General features: G+C 40.4%; 2 protein-coding genes across 2 annotated transcripts; both read left to right on the top strand.

The window, feature by feature from the left end:
• The first annotated feature begins 6,844 nt into the window (after positions 1-6,844).
• On the top strand, positions 6,845-10,322 carry LOC145665434 (uncharacterized). Its single transcript, XM_081732740.1, has 2 exons — positions 6,845-8,247; positions 10,295-10,322. Exons 1-2 carry the CDS (start codon positions 6,845-6,847, stop codon positions 10,320-10,322), a joined length of 1,431 nt encoding a protein of 476 aa, XP_081588866.1.
• Positions 10,323-11,756: 1,434 nt separating this feature from the next.
• LOC145665433 (uncharacterized) lies at positions 11,757-14,655 on the top strand. The gene is made up of 2 exons (XM_081732739.1): positions 11,757-13,159; positions 14,601-14,655. Exons 1-2 carry the CDS (start codon positions 11,757-11,759, stop codon positions 14,653-14,655), a joined length of 1,458 nt encoding a protein of 485 aa, XP_081588865.1.
• Positions 14,656-15,305: the final 650 nt, after the last annotated feature.

The following is a 15,305-nucleotide window of genomic DNA, read 5'->3' as shown; positions in this document are numbered from 1 at the left end:
AATTCACCCAGATGAAAAATTTCTTTTGCTGCAGATTGGCAACATTCCGTTGACCTTTTTTCTCCACGCTATGTTTCTCCCTTGGTAGTGGCTTTGTCATCGTTGTGCAAAACATGTTTATACTGCTTTCTGTTTACGCTGTATACGTAATTGTTGGGTGAATTTTCAACCATGTTTCTGTATTGCTCCCTTTTGTTCACGCAACGGTTTGATTGAATTTGTAATGCCACGCTATCGATAGTGATCAATATGACAGGCGATAGGTGACATTTACTAAAGCCCTTGAGTCGCCACTAGAAACATTGTTCTAGAAAATATACTTCAACGCATCCAGTTTCGTTGAACGAGTTGACCTTACCCCAGAGAGCAGACATAAGAATGTACAGACCTTTGTGTAAGGGTAGTTGGTTTAAAGGATTATGACATGAAACATAAATTCTCTATATGCAAACATACTTAACTACTGAAAACAAGCAACAGTTTCAAATTTTATGGTTTATATTTTGTTTCCAAAATAGTAAGGTCCAATAATGATCAACTACAATAACTAAAACATTTCCTGAACTGACAAACGTATTTCAAACTATGTCATAATTTCATTATTTTCCATCATCGTCATTAATCTTCAACTTTAGATGTTGGTCATGATCATAAATAATTGGTTAGACTTCTTTCTTCGATGACTTTTCAGATGTATTGACTTCAGTTAGTTAACTTTCATGAATTATAAATTAAAATAATTGTGTTTGTTATCTTGTAGCTTAATATATATAAAACAATTATATGAGTTATTCAGATTCCTTAATTATTTTATCATTTCACATATTTATACATTCATTTCTTTGTACGTAGCTCCATTATTTATTTATAAATTACTTATTATTTTCTTATCTTATTCTTCATATTACTCACTTTTCATATTACTTATTTTTATTCATCGCTACAGATTACAATTACACAATTAGACTTGCACTTCCTTTCATGAAAATTCATAAAATCCATATTTATAAAAAGATCTCATCGCTTCAGAAGGTTTGGCGTTTATTCTCCAATCAACAATCAACTTAATCGTCATTTCATGACTAAAATTATAAGTAACGTCAGACACAAACATCTATGTTTTCTACGAAATACTGATATCAAAATTTAGACATTTTTATTACTAGTAAACACAATTAAATGTCCCACATTTGAGAATTATTAGTATTAGTTTACGTATACAGAAATATAGATTTGGCTTCAAGATTTAACTTAATGCATTATGAAGAACATTTGGGAGAAAGCTGTGGCAGGATAATCCTGCCGGAATTAGCTAGTTATTCCTGTTTCATTACTACTCTCACTTATGCCAACAAATAAATATTAATCTAATTTGTTATAATTATTTTATAACGTTTAAAACGTATTTTAAATACTTATTCAGATTCGTATCCGTTTTGTGACTTCAGAAACATAATCAAAATCTAGGAAATTGGATTTAGAATTCACTTGCTAAATTACCTTCTTACTTGTAACACAGATCACATAGCCTAACGGCTTGTAATTCACATATATTAACGTAATAATTACAATTTCTTCTTCTTTTAACAAATATACATTGGCACCAAAATTATTTCACATTGCCAATCACTATTCTGTAACCTTCGGTGCAGGTTCAGATTACCTCAACTAAAACAAAATATAATTAAACTAACAAATAACATTGAAACATAAATAATAAACATAACTGTGCAGGTCAATTATACATATAAGCACCATTAAACATCAGTGACCTGAAAAATTGTGATGTAAAAGCGAAAGCTGGAGCATCACATTTCCTTTCACGTGACTTTTTGTAGTGAGCTATTTTTGGAGAACATCTGGATGTTATTTGTAAAAAAATGTACTCCTTAATCAAGACTTGTAGATGCTTTCTCATCAGCTTCAAGGTGAACAGTAAATAAAGTTCTCTGTTGATAAGCATTAGCATTTTTCTACAAACTATTTTTGTTAACTTTATACAACTTTAAAATTTAATACCTCAGAAATATAAGTATTATGCAAAAATCTGTTAAATTCTGTATTTAATTTTTCGCCATTTTTCTTGATTCTGTTAAGTGAAATTATGTTGTTATTACTTCATAAATTCTCAAGCAAATACTTTAAAATATACAGTAATAATGTAACATTTATGAGTTAAGGGTGAAAATGCACCCATGTTTCCTTTGGCGTATATAAAAAAAAGATGTTTTATTTCAAGGGTTAAATATTATCTACGGTAAAAGTAGTTTCTAAGTTCATGTTCATTAATGTATTCTACCTAGGTATATATGACCACCAATGACCAATTGTTTGATTTGTGTTTATCTCCTATTGTCAGGAATAAGGTGAAATAGGACAAGACAACAGTTTAAAATAAGACTGGAACGATGTATGAGACCGATAATCTTCTACCAGTAATCGAGTACACGTCTTCCACCAAAGGCATTATACAGTGAAATCTGTCTATGTTGGCCACCATCCCAGACAGCATATTTGCTTGCCGCAAGCTTGATTGCCGCTTTTATTTGATTTTATTTCGCTTTGGCTTATACACAAAAGCTTATTTCTGCTTAGCGCAAACTGTAGTGCGGGCAACCCACGCTTCACTTGCGAGACGCTTTTCTTTAGATTGAAGTAAAAAGCCAGCGCGCGTTCGATTTTCAGTTGTTCACAAAAACCACATGACGCTGACCTCTTAACTTTCGGCGACAAGGTGGTGTTCGCGTTGTTGGCGTCTTGTGGGCATTCAGCTTGAATAAAGGACAAACTTAATTATTATTATTTTTTTTTTTAATTGTGCCGTCTAGTACTCTAGTCCCACGTAACTATAATGTCGCTATTTCCTCATATTTCGGTAACCATGAGGCATAACGAATTGTAGTATTTATGTGTGTAAAGCATAAATGTGAACATAGATGGCAGCAGGTTTGAGTCTACTTATTTCGCAAAAGAATACAGAACTGTTGTAGATATTTTAATGTAAACTTCAAGTTTAACTTACAGTATAAACTTTATCTGAACGCTGTGTTTAAAGTATAAACATTTTTCTGCGTTTTTATATAAAAAGGTAGAAATTTCAAGTACTCGCGGCTAATATAGCAACATATTAGATATTTGTAAGAAGCAACGGTTCGTTGCTTTTGGTATCAAAAGTTTCCATGTTTCATAAACCAAATAAGCCTGTACATTCTGTTTCTTCATACAGACCAATTCAACTCACCTCTGTATTCAGCAAGCTCTTGGAAAGAATTCTCGTCTGCCGACTTCATAAATACCTTGAAACTACTAGTCTCCTACCTATTCATCAAGCAGGATTTCGGCCTAAATTCTCCATCCATGATCAACTCCTACGTCTCAGCACCTTAATTACAAATCAGTTTAACAAAGACTTTCCTTCCTGCCTTATACTAATGGACTTGGAGAAGGCTTTCGATAAAGTTTGGCACTATGGTCTAATTAAAAAATTGCAGTCATTCAAACTTCCTATCTGCTATTTAAGGTTAATCTACTCTTTCATTACAAATCGGATTGCGTATGTTGCAGTTGGTAATACACTCTCTTGGCCTATATTTCCACTTACTGGAGTTCCACAAGGATCTGCACTCAGCCCATTATTATATATTCTATACGCTTCTGACATTCCTTCAGTACCACGTAATGTTTTCCCTTTCCAATATGCCGACGATACAGCTTTTCTTGCACTTGGCAGCACTGTCCAGAATATTAGCCGTGCTCTACAAACAACTCTCGATAACTTCATCAAGTGGTGCCAGAGATGGCATTTAACTATCAACAATGAGAAAACGCAAGCACTGGTCTTCCTACCGCCTAACAGACGTTCCAGAGTCTACCGAAATCCGACACTCTTGCGAGTAACTGTCGATGGGTATCTTGTACGCCCTACCAACACTGCTACGTACTTGGGTGTCGTCTTCGATTCAAAACTGACTTGGAATGCACACTTGCAAAAACTGCGAGCTAAGGCTACTATTAGATTAAATCTTTTACGTCGTCTTACAGGCACATCTTGGGGCCTCAAACCCGATGTCCTACTCCATACTTATAAGATGTTTCTCAGACCTATTCTCACTTTCGGACATACGGCCTGGTGCAATGCTTCTACTTCGTTCTACGAAAAACTTTGCATATTGGAGCGTCATGCTATTCGACTCGCTCATCGAATTAAACTTCCGTATCCTACGTGGCTCACGTATGAATATATCGACTTTCCGAAGATCACAGATCATATTGCACAACTTCGAAATCGGTACATTACATCTCGAATCGAAACGGGCCATCCACTTTTCCTGGATATTCTTCGAACTGATGCTCTCACTGATGCCGCATTTCGTTACAAGCATACCCCATTGAATATACTCATTTCCTTATATGTCCGCAATTCAAACCTCACAGTAGCAGAACGCGACACTTATGCCATTTATGTCATTCATGCTCATATTCCTCATGTTTTTCCATCTTAACACAGAAATCCTCACAACTAACAAGGGCTTCCCCCTGTGATCATTAGTCCCGAGTCGCCCCGGGACAGAAGATTTAACCTGCATCTGTCTGACTAATTTCTATCTGTTTGTGATGTGACAGCACTTCATCTCATCTTTCATTTTCATTATCGTACATTTTCACACAAGCACTATCTCACATTTTACTGGTATTCTTGCACATTTGCACCTATTTTCTTCTCAATTACATTTCGCTATTCACGTGATAACCTGTACTTATCATTTTCTTACCTTATTTAATTTATTTATCCTTCATTGTATATTCACATGTGGTATTTTCATTGTACTAACTTCTTTTGTGTACCTTATCATAAAAATATAAATGAAAATAAATAAAGTGGTAAAAAAAATTAAAAAAAATGATGCTATAACCCTTTTCAAAACTGATGCCCAAATACCGATGTTACTAACTAACTTCACTTAGCCCATCCCATTCTTTTCATAACTACATTTGTATAGAAAATCACATGCCACAGAGAGGGCGTAACCCTCTGAGAGGCAGGAGAAGTCTATAATTTTCCAGTAACATATTGCATTGATAAAAGTCAATATTCCTATTCTCCTTTCAAAAAAAAAAAAAAAACGTTGCTTTGGGAACTGGCCACCTGGAATCTCTAACCAGGTAAAAAAATAGGGTATTCGTTGCTGGCGAAGAAAAATAACCAAGTCACTTAGTGTGTCCATCCCCAATTGTTGATTTTATTCGCGATCTTCGTACATACGGTTGGAATACTTGCCTCTTTGGGGTTTAGGAAACAACCGTCGAATTGTATTTTCATACCTCCACGGAGGTTGACACTTTGATTTGATCTTAACTGTCGACAACCTTGCTATTCTCTAGGCTTACGATTTATTTTGATAATCTCTAGTGGGAGAGATTAAGGGTTTCACTCGAGTGGAGACTGCGTTACCGTACACATTAGTGTACATATTTTTGGAAGCTTAGCTTCATCATTCATTCATTTCATCTTTTCATTTCGTCACACCTTTTCACTCATTACCTACACCGTGACTTATGGCGTCCCAACCTGTCATTGGACAACATTCTGGCTTACCACCTATAGCACCGGAACCTTCTTGCTCATCTGGGAAACCGCTTAGACGACGTTGCCATTCTCTGGAAAGGATTTCTAGCAGTCAGGGTTCATCAGCTCGTCAACGTTCTCCTGTTGCATCCACAAAACTACCACCCGCTAAACGTCAACATAAGCTAAGCGATGCCAGCTCTGAGGCATCCATGATCATTGACATTCAGGATGACCGTCAGTTTCCAAACCTGCCTCCTCCTAGTCGACCAGCCATCCATTCTTTCCTGCTTCAGAACTTTGATCCAAAATTTTCAAATCCAAAGCTACTTTTAGTACAGATCACAAAATACATGCCTCGGGCGAACATCACTCAAATAGTCAAGACTAGGAACGGCATGATTATTAAGACGCCTGACCCGGAGTTTCTCCGTACGACACGGAACAAGTGCAGCTTTGAGATTTTTGGCTCCAAATCAACCATGACCAAGCTTAGCGACCAACGCCCGAAACAGCCACCACCACCGAGGAAATCACCAACATTGCCTGTAGTTATACGAGGGGTAGATCTGAGCTATAGTGACGAGGAGGTCTTTGAAGAACTTAAACTGGAAGGGCACAATATCATAAAATGTATCCGAATCAAAAACGATCATGGGTTGACCTACATGGTGCGGGTTCTCACAAACTCTCAACAGACTATCGATGAGTTACTCACCCGTGGCGCCTATATCTATAAACAACGCCATCGTGTTGAACCATCACGCACCTCCGCTCCTTTACCCATTCGCTGTGAACGGTGTCAGGTCTACGGTCAGCACTCCACTTCCCAATGTAAAAATCCATTCAAATGTGGTTATTGTTCCGGCCCTCACCCTACAAGAAGCTGTACAAATTTACAATCACCTCCAACCTGCTCCACATGTCAAGATCATTCTCACCCTACATACAGTTACAAATGCCGATCCAAACCAGCTCCTGAACCAACAAAGCCAGAGACTGTGGCACCATTACGCATACCGGACCAAATCCAACCACCCGCCAATCCAGCTTTACAGCAACCTGTAACTGTCCATCAGCTTCTCACATTTCTTACCTTCTCGCTACAAAATATCCATCCATTCCTTCGAGATCACATCGCCCAACAAATTCAAATCGCGGCTAAGGCAATTTTCCACGCCAATATCTATCCAACATATTCCGGCAATGTCGTCTATTATCACTCAAATGTACTCGAAACGGAGGTTTAACAGCTATCCTGTCATCATTCTCTGCATTATGGCGCTCTCCTTTTTGTTCTTAAACATCCGTTCTTTACCACAGCATAAGCCGCTCTTCGAAGCACTTTTACTCGAAGAAAAAATCCATGCCTTTATCCTTAATGAGACACATCTCACACCCAGATTGTCATGCCGCATACCTCGCTTCCAACTGTTACGCCAAGATAGCACTTTCCCTGCTAGGCGAGCCAACGGGGGAGTAGCGATTGGGTTTTCACCTTCTATTCCATTTCGTAGTCACTCTCCGACTCTGCCTAATCTTCCTGAATACCTTATCACATCATTATATTATCAGGAATTGTATGTGACTGTAGCAACTATATACATCCGTCCTGGGCATGATATTCCGTTCAGCTTCTTTCAGTATATCTCCAATACCTTCCGTACCTACATCATTATGGCAGATGTGAATTTACATAGCCGGACACATACTCAACGGGATCGTTTCCTCAACTACATCACCAGTCATACTACTGGAGTGACTCTGCCACTTCCAAAACCGACTCGTCCCGCGAGTCAGACTACTCCAGATATAGTTATTGTTTCGAACAACATGTCACATCGTAGCTGTGTTAACGTTCTTGATCTCATTGGTAGCGATCATGCTCCAATCAAGCTAGACATTCAGACTCGTGTAACTACCACTTCTCAGTCTTCTTCTCCCCGTACTGTCTATCGTTACGATAAAGCAAATTGGACAGCTTACAGATCGTATCTTCAGGATCATCTTCATCATTTACAGCCACCAGCTACAGAATCAGAACTTTCTGAAACTTTGGATTCTCTAGTTAATGCTATCCATAACGCCACAGACAAACATATCCCTAAGTCAACAGTTTCGACTTTTCGACCCTCTTTACCTCCTCAATACTTACCATTGATCAAACGGTCCCGACAGTTTTATAGAGATTTTGCTGCCACTGGCAACCTTGACTCTCTTCATCATTACAGGCAGTTGCAACGAACGGTGCACAACTATCTTAAGGCTTACAAATTGCGATGCTGGGTCAAAGCTTGCAACAATCTCGGCTCACTTTCACATCCCACTCAGTATTGGAAAAGATTCCGACAGCTTACAGGTCGAAATACTCGTACAACATATCCTCTTATCGACAATAATACTCCGCTGCACACTGATACAGACAAGGCCAATGCATTTGCAAGATATCTCCAGGACATCTTTACGCCTCTTGCACCTGAAATTCCACATCGTTCTCATCCAGTCGACAAACTCAATCTGGATTCTCCTCATCTACAGCCTAATGTTAATCACACTCTGCCTGAAAACAATCCTCTTACTACACCGATCTCTATATCTGACATCAATTCAGTTGTAGCTCACAGACGTAACACAGCCCCTGGCATGGATTCTATTACATATAGACACATTAAAGAAAGTCCGTACGTAGTATTATATCTGCTTTGTAACATCTTTACTTTTATCCTTCGCACTGGCTTTGTACCTGCTGACTGGAAAACTTCGAAAACTCTTATGTTTCTCAAACCACATAAACCTGTTGCTTCTGTTAGCTCATACCGTCCTATTCAACTAACATCGACCTTCAGTAAAATACTGGAACGCATCATTGTCAAACGTCTTCATTCATACCTGGCACATCACCACGTCATTCCACTCGAGCAAGCTGGTTTCAGACCTTCTTTCAGCATTAATGACCAATTGCTCCGCCTCTCAAATTCCATCTATACTCACTTTAACACAGGCAACCCGTCCTGCTTGGTCCTGTTTGATCTCGAGAAGGCTTTCGACAAGGTCTGGCATCCCGCTCTCATCTATAAACTCAAACAGCTCCGCCTGCCTATTGCTTACCTTAGATTCATCTTTAATTTTCTTAGCTGTCGATTGGCTTATGTCTGTATCAACACTAGTTTTTCATTTCCTATTTTTCTTCATTCTGGAGTTCCCCAAGGATCGGCTTTGTCGCCCTTACTATATATTCTATTCGTTTCCGACTTCCCAGCAGTCCCAGATAATGTTAAGCTCTTTCAGTATGCCGATGACACTGCACTTTTTGCGACGGGCAAAACAATTCATCAGCTTAATCTGGCTCTCCAGGATGCTATCAATGTCTTTGTTGATTGGTGCTCCCACTGGAGACTGACAATAAACCCAGCAAAAACTCAATGTATTGTATTTCTTGCCCCGAAGCATCGTTCACGTGTACACCGCAACCCAACACTCTTACACCTCTCTGTACAAGATGTACCTTTAAAACCTACTCGCAGTGTCAAATATCTAGGAGTAACCTTCGATCATCAACTAACCTGGACACCACATCTGAAAGATATCTCCAAGAAGGCGTACTCTCGCCTCAATCTTCTGAAAGGTCTTGCTGGAACTACCTGGGGACTCCATACTCATACACTTCTTAACACGTACAAAGTTTTCCTCCGCCCGATTTTGACGTACGGATTTACAGCTTGGATATCTGCTCCGACCTCATACTATGAGAAATTATGCATCTTGGAACGTCATGCCTTGCGTATTGCTTATCGTATCAAATTACCAAGTCCCACTCAAGATCTCTATCATAGACTTACATTTCCGCATATCTTATATCATTTAGAAACATTACGCACTAAATATATTACCCAGCGCCTGCACAACAATCATCCACTTCTTCAGCAAACTTTTGACGATCATGCCCGAAGTACCTCTCCCGTTGCCGCTTTGTTCCCTCCGCTCTCATTACTATTCACTTTGTACCATTACACTCTACCTCCAGACCACCCAGACGCCGTCTATGACGAGCCATACACTACAGCCGCTCATCTACCTCACATATGGCCATCACATGCACAGTGACACCTTGTGTACTAACAGGGCTCCTCTGTCCTCATTGATGCCTAGCGCAGCCCCTAAAGATAACCAGCATTAGTTCAACTAACAAAACCTATGTGTTGTAGTGAGTTTCGCACTTCATTTCATCATTCCACATCATATCACTTACAGTTATGGTTTTCCCTCACTGCAGTTTATGTATTTACCTTTCCTCATGATTATGGTTAAAGGCCATAATGACTGTGAAAGTTTGAATAATAAAGTTTTCTGTACCTACCCATAGCCCAACCATTGCTTTCTGAATAGCAGAATATACTAAACATCTCTTCCCCTACAGAGGGCGTAACCCTCTTCGGGTAGTAGCTAGCGTAGGCTAGCTGGTAAAAAAAATCGTTGCTTTGGAACTGGCCACCTGGAATCTCTAACCAGGTAAAAAAATAGGGTATTCGTTGCTGGCGAAGAAAAATAACCAAGTCACTTAGTGTGTTCATCCCCAATTGTTGATTTTATTCGCGATCTTCGTACATACGGTTGGAATACTTGCCTCTTTGGGGTTTAGGAAACAACCGTCGAATTGTATTTTCATACCTCCACGGAGGTTGACACTTTGATTTGATCTTAACTGTCGACAACCTTGCTATTCTCTAGGCTTACGATTTATTTTGATAATCTCTAGTGGGAGAGATTAAGGGTTTCACTCGAGTGGAGACTGCGTTACCGTACACATTAGTGTACATATTTTTGGAAGCTTAGCCTCATCATTCATTCATTTCATCTTTTCATTTCGTCACACCTTTTCACTCATTACCTACACCGTGACTTATGGCGTCCCAACCTGTCATTGGACAACATTCTGGCTTACCACCTATAGCACCGGAACCTTCTTGCTCATCTGGGAAACCGCTTAGACGACGTTGCCATTCTCTGGAAAGGATTTCTAGCAGTCAGGGTTCATCAGCTCGTCAACGTTCTCCTGTTGCATCCACAAAACTACCACCCGCTAAACGTCAACATAAGCTAAGCGATGCCAGCTCTGAGGCATCCATGATCATTGACATTCAGGATGATCGTCAGTTTCCAAACCTGCCTCCTCCTAGTCGACCAGCCATCCATTCTTTCCTGCTTCAGAACTTTGATCCAAAATTTTCAAATCCAAAGCTACTTTTAGTACAGATCACAAAATACATGCCTCGGGCGAACATCACTCAAATAGTCAAGACTAGGAACGGCATGATTATTAAGACGCCTGACCCGGAGTTTCTCCGTACGACACGGAACAAGTGCAGCTTTGAGATTTTTGGCTCCAAATCAACCATGACCAAGCTTAGCGACCAACGCCCGAAACAGCCACCACCACCGAGGAAATCACCAACATTGTCTGTAGTTATACGAGGGGTAGATCCGAGCTATAGTGACGAGGAGGTCTTTGAAGAACTTAAACTGGAAGGGCACAATATCATAAAATGTATCCGAATCAAAAACGATCATGGGTTGACATACATGGTGCGGGTTCTCACAAACTCTCAACAGACTATCGATGAGTTACTCACCCGTGGCGCCTATATCTATAAACAACGCCATCGTGTTGAACCATCACGCACCTCCGCTCCTTTACCCATTCGCTGTGAACGGTGTCAGGTCTACGGTCAGCACTCCACTTCCCAATGTAAAAATCCATTCAAATGTGGTTATTGTTCCGGCCCTCACCCTACAAGAAGCTGTACAAATTTACAATCACCTCCAACCTGCTCCACATGTCAAGATCATTCTCACCCTACATACAGTTTCAAATGCCGATCCAAACCAGTTCCTGAACCAACAAAGCCAGAGACTGTGGCACCATTACGCATACCGGACCAAATCCAACCACCCGCCAATCCAGCTTTACAGCAACCTGTAACTGTCCATCAGCTTCTCACATTTCTTACCTTCTCGCTACAAAATATCCATCCATTCCTTCGAGATCACATCGCCCAACAAATTCAAATCGCGGCTAAGGCAATTTTCCACGCCAATATCTATCCAACATATTCCGGCAATGTCGTCTATTATCACTCAAATGTACTCGAAACGGAGGTTTAACAGCTATCCTGTCATCATTCTCTGCATTATGGCGCTCTCCTTTTTGTTCTTAAACATCCGTTCTTTACCACAGCATAAGCCGCTCTTCGAAGCACTTTTACTCGAAGAAAAAATCCATGCCTTTATCCTTAATGAGACACATCTCACACCCAGATTGTCATGCCGCATACCTCGCTTCCAACTGTTACGCCAAGATAGCACTTTCCCTGCTAGGCGAGCCAACGGGGGAGTAGCGATTGGGTTTTCACCTTCTATTCCATTTCGTAGTCACTCTCCGACTCTGCCTAATCTTCCTGAATACCTTATCACATCATTATATTATCAGGAATTGTATGTGACTGTAGCAACTATATACATCCGTCCTGGGCATGATATTCCGTTCAGCTTCTTTCAGTATATCTCCAATACCTTCCGTACCTACATCATTATGGCAGATGTGAATTTACATAGCCGGACACATACTCAACGGGATCGTTTCCTCAACTACATCACCAGTCATACTACTGGAGTGACTCTGCCACTTCCAAAACCGACTCGTCCCGCGAGTCAGACTACTCCAGATATAGTTATTGTTTCGAACAACATGTCACATCGTAGCTGTGTTAACGTTCTTGATCTCATTGGTAGCGATCATGCTCCAATCAAGCTAGACATTCAGACTCGTGTAACTACCACTTCTCAGTCTTCTTCTCCCCGTACTGTCTATCGTTACGATAAAGCAAATTGGACAGCTTACAGATCGTATCTTCAGGATCATCTTCATCATTTACAGCCACCAGCTACAGAATCAGAACTTTCTGAAACTTTGGATTCTCTAGTTAATGCTATCCATAACGCCACAGACAAACATATCCCTAAGTCAACAGTTTCGACTTTTCGACCCTCTTTACCTCCTCAATACTTACCATTGATCAAACGGTCCCGACAGTTTTATAGAGATTTTGCTGCCACTGGCAACCTTGACTCTCTTCATCATTACAGGCAGTTGCAACGAACGGTGCACAACTATCTTAAGGCTTACAAATTGCGATGCTGGGTCAAAGCTTGCAACAATCTCGGCTCACTTTCACATCCCACTCAGTATTGGAAAAGATTCCGACAGCTTACAGGTCGAAATACTCGTACAACATATCCTCTTATCGACAATAATACTCCGCTGCACACTGATACAGACAAGGCCAATGCATTTGCAAGATATTTCCAGGACATCTTTACGCCTCTTGCACCTGAAATTCCACATCGTTCTCATCCAGTCGACAAACTCAATCTGGATTCTCCTCATCTACAGCCTAATGTTAATCACACTCTGCCTGAAAACAATCCTCTTACTACACCGATCTCTATATCTGACATCAATTCAGTTGTAGCTCACAGACGTAACACAGCCCCTGGCATGGATTCTATTACATATAGACACATTAAAGAAAGTCCGTACGTAGTATTATATCTGCTTTGTAACATCTTTACTTTTATCCTTCGCACTGGCTTTGTACCTGCTGACTGGAAAACTTCGAAAACTCTTATGTTTCTCAAACCACATAAACCTGTTGCTTCTGTTAGCTCATACCGTCCTATTCAACTAACATCGACCTTCAGTAAAATACTGGAACGCATCATTGTCAAACGTCTTCATTCATACCTGGCACATCACCACGTCATTCCACTCGAGCAAGCTGGTTTCAGACCTTCTTTCAGCATTAATGACCAATTGCTCCGCCTCTCAAATTCCATCTATACTCACTTTAACACAGGCAACCCGTCCTGCTTGGTCCTGTTTGATCTCGAGAAGGCTTTCGACAAGGTCTGGCATTCCGCTCTCATCTATAAACTCAAACAGCTCCGCCTGCCTATTGCTTACCTTAGATTCATCTTTAATTTTCTTAGCTGTCGATTGGCTTATGTCTGTATCAACACTAGTTTTTCATTTCCTATTTTTCTTCATTCTGGAGTTCCCCAAGGATCGGCTTTGTCGCCCTTACTATATATTCTATTCGTTTCCGACTTCCCAGCAGTCCCAGATAATGTTAAGCTCTTTCAGTATGCCGATGACACTGCACTTTTTGCGACGGGCAAAACAATTCATCAGCTTAATCTGGCCCTCCAGGATGCTATCAATGTCTTTGTTGATTGGTGCTCCCACTGGAGACTGATAATAAACCCAGCAAAAACTCAATGTATTGTATTTCTTGCCCCGAAGCATCGTTCACGTGTACACCGCAACCCAACACTCTTACACCTCTCTGTACAAGATGTACCTTTAAAACCTACTCGCAATGTCAAATATCTAGGAGTAACCTTCGATCATCAACTAACCTGGACACCACATCTGAAAGATATCTCCAAGAAGGCGTACTCTCGCCTCAATCTTCTGAAAGGTCTTGCTGGAACTACCTGGGGACTCCATACTCATACACTTCTTAACACGTACAAAGTTTTCCTCCGCCCGATTTTGACGTACGGATTTACAGCTTGGATATCTGCTCCGACCTCATACTATGAGAAATTATGCATCTTGGAACGTCATGCCTTGCGAATTGCTTATCGTATCAAATTACCAAGTCCCACTCAAGATCTCTATCATAGACTTACATTTCCGCATATCTTATATCATTTAGAAACATTACGCACTAAATATATTACCCAGCGCCTGCACAACAATCATCCACTTCTTCAGCAAACTTTTGACGATCATGCCCGAAGTACCTCTCCCGTTGCCGCTTTGTTCCCTCCGCTCTCATTACTATTCACTTTGTACCATTACACTCTACCTCCAGACCACCCAGACGCCGTCTACTACGAGCCATACACTACAGCCGCTCATCTACCTCACATATGGCCATCACATGCACAGTGACACCTTGTGTACTAACAGGGCTCCTCTGTCCTCATTGATGCCTAGCGCAGCCCTTAAAGATAACCAGCATTAGTTCAACTAACAAAACCTATGTGTTGTAGTGAGTTTCGCACTTCATTTCATCATTCCACATCATATCACTTACAGTTATGGTTTTCCCTCACTGCAGTTTATGTATTTACCTTTCCTCATGATTATGGTTAAAGGCCATAATGACTGTGAAAGTTTGAATAATAAAGTTTTCTGTACCTACCCATAGCCCAACCATTGCTTTCTGAATAGCAGAATATACTAAACATCTCTTCCCCTACAGAGGGCGTAACCCTCTTCGGGTAGTAGCTAGCGTAGGCTAGCTGTTAAAAAAAATCGTTGCTTTGGAACTGGCCACCTGGAATCTCTAACCAGGTAAAAAATAGGGTATTCGTAGCTGGCGAAGAAAAATAATCAAGTCACTTAGTGTGTCCATCCCTAGTTGTTATTTTTATTCGCGATCTTCGTACATACGGTTGGAATACTTGCCTCTTAGGGGCTTAGGAAACAACCGTCGAATTGTATTTTCATACCTCCACGGAGGTTGACACTTTGATTTGGTCGTAACTGTTGACAACCTTGCTATTCTCTAGGCTTACGATTTATTTTGATACTCTCCTCTTCGGAGGTAGAGGTATCTGAAGAAAAAAAAATAGTTGACGACTTTGGCACTTATACCGGTGATCGATTACT

The sequence above is a fragment of the Thermobia domestica genome, chromosome 11 (assembly GCF_964235325.1).
Source record: "Thermobia domestica chromosome 11, izTheDome1.hap1.1, whole genome shotgun sequence".
NCBI lineage: Eukaryota > Metazoa > Arthropoda > Insecta > Zygentoma > Lepismatidae > Thermobia > Thermobia domestica.
The sequence above is the reverse complement of the archived record's forward strand: the minus strand, read 5'-3'. Positions and strand labels throughout refer to the sequence as shown.

What these genes read in the sequence shown, in the direction of transcription:
- LOC145665434 (XM_081732740.1), top strand. Translation starts at nt 6,845, where the DNA reads ATGGCGCTCTCCTTTTTGTTCTTAAACATCCGTTCTTTACCACAGCAT. An exon ending in AGACACATTAAAGAAAGTCC is followed by an intron (nt 8,248 to 10,294) that starts GTACGTAGTATT and finishes GCTATTCTCTAG; the next exon opens with GCTTACGATTTATTTTGATA.
- LOC145665433 (XM_081732739.1), top strand. Translation starts at nt 11,757, where the DNA reads ATGGCGCTCTCCTTTTTGTTCTTAAACATCCGTTCTTTACCACAGCAT. An exon ending in AGACACATTAAAGAAAGTCC is followed by an intron (nt 13,160 to 14,600) that starts GTACGTAGTATT and finishes GTGTACTAACAG; the next exon opens with GGCTCCTCTGTCCTCATTGA.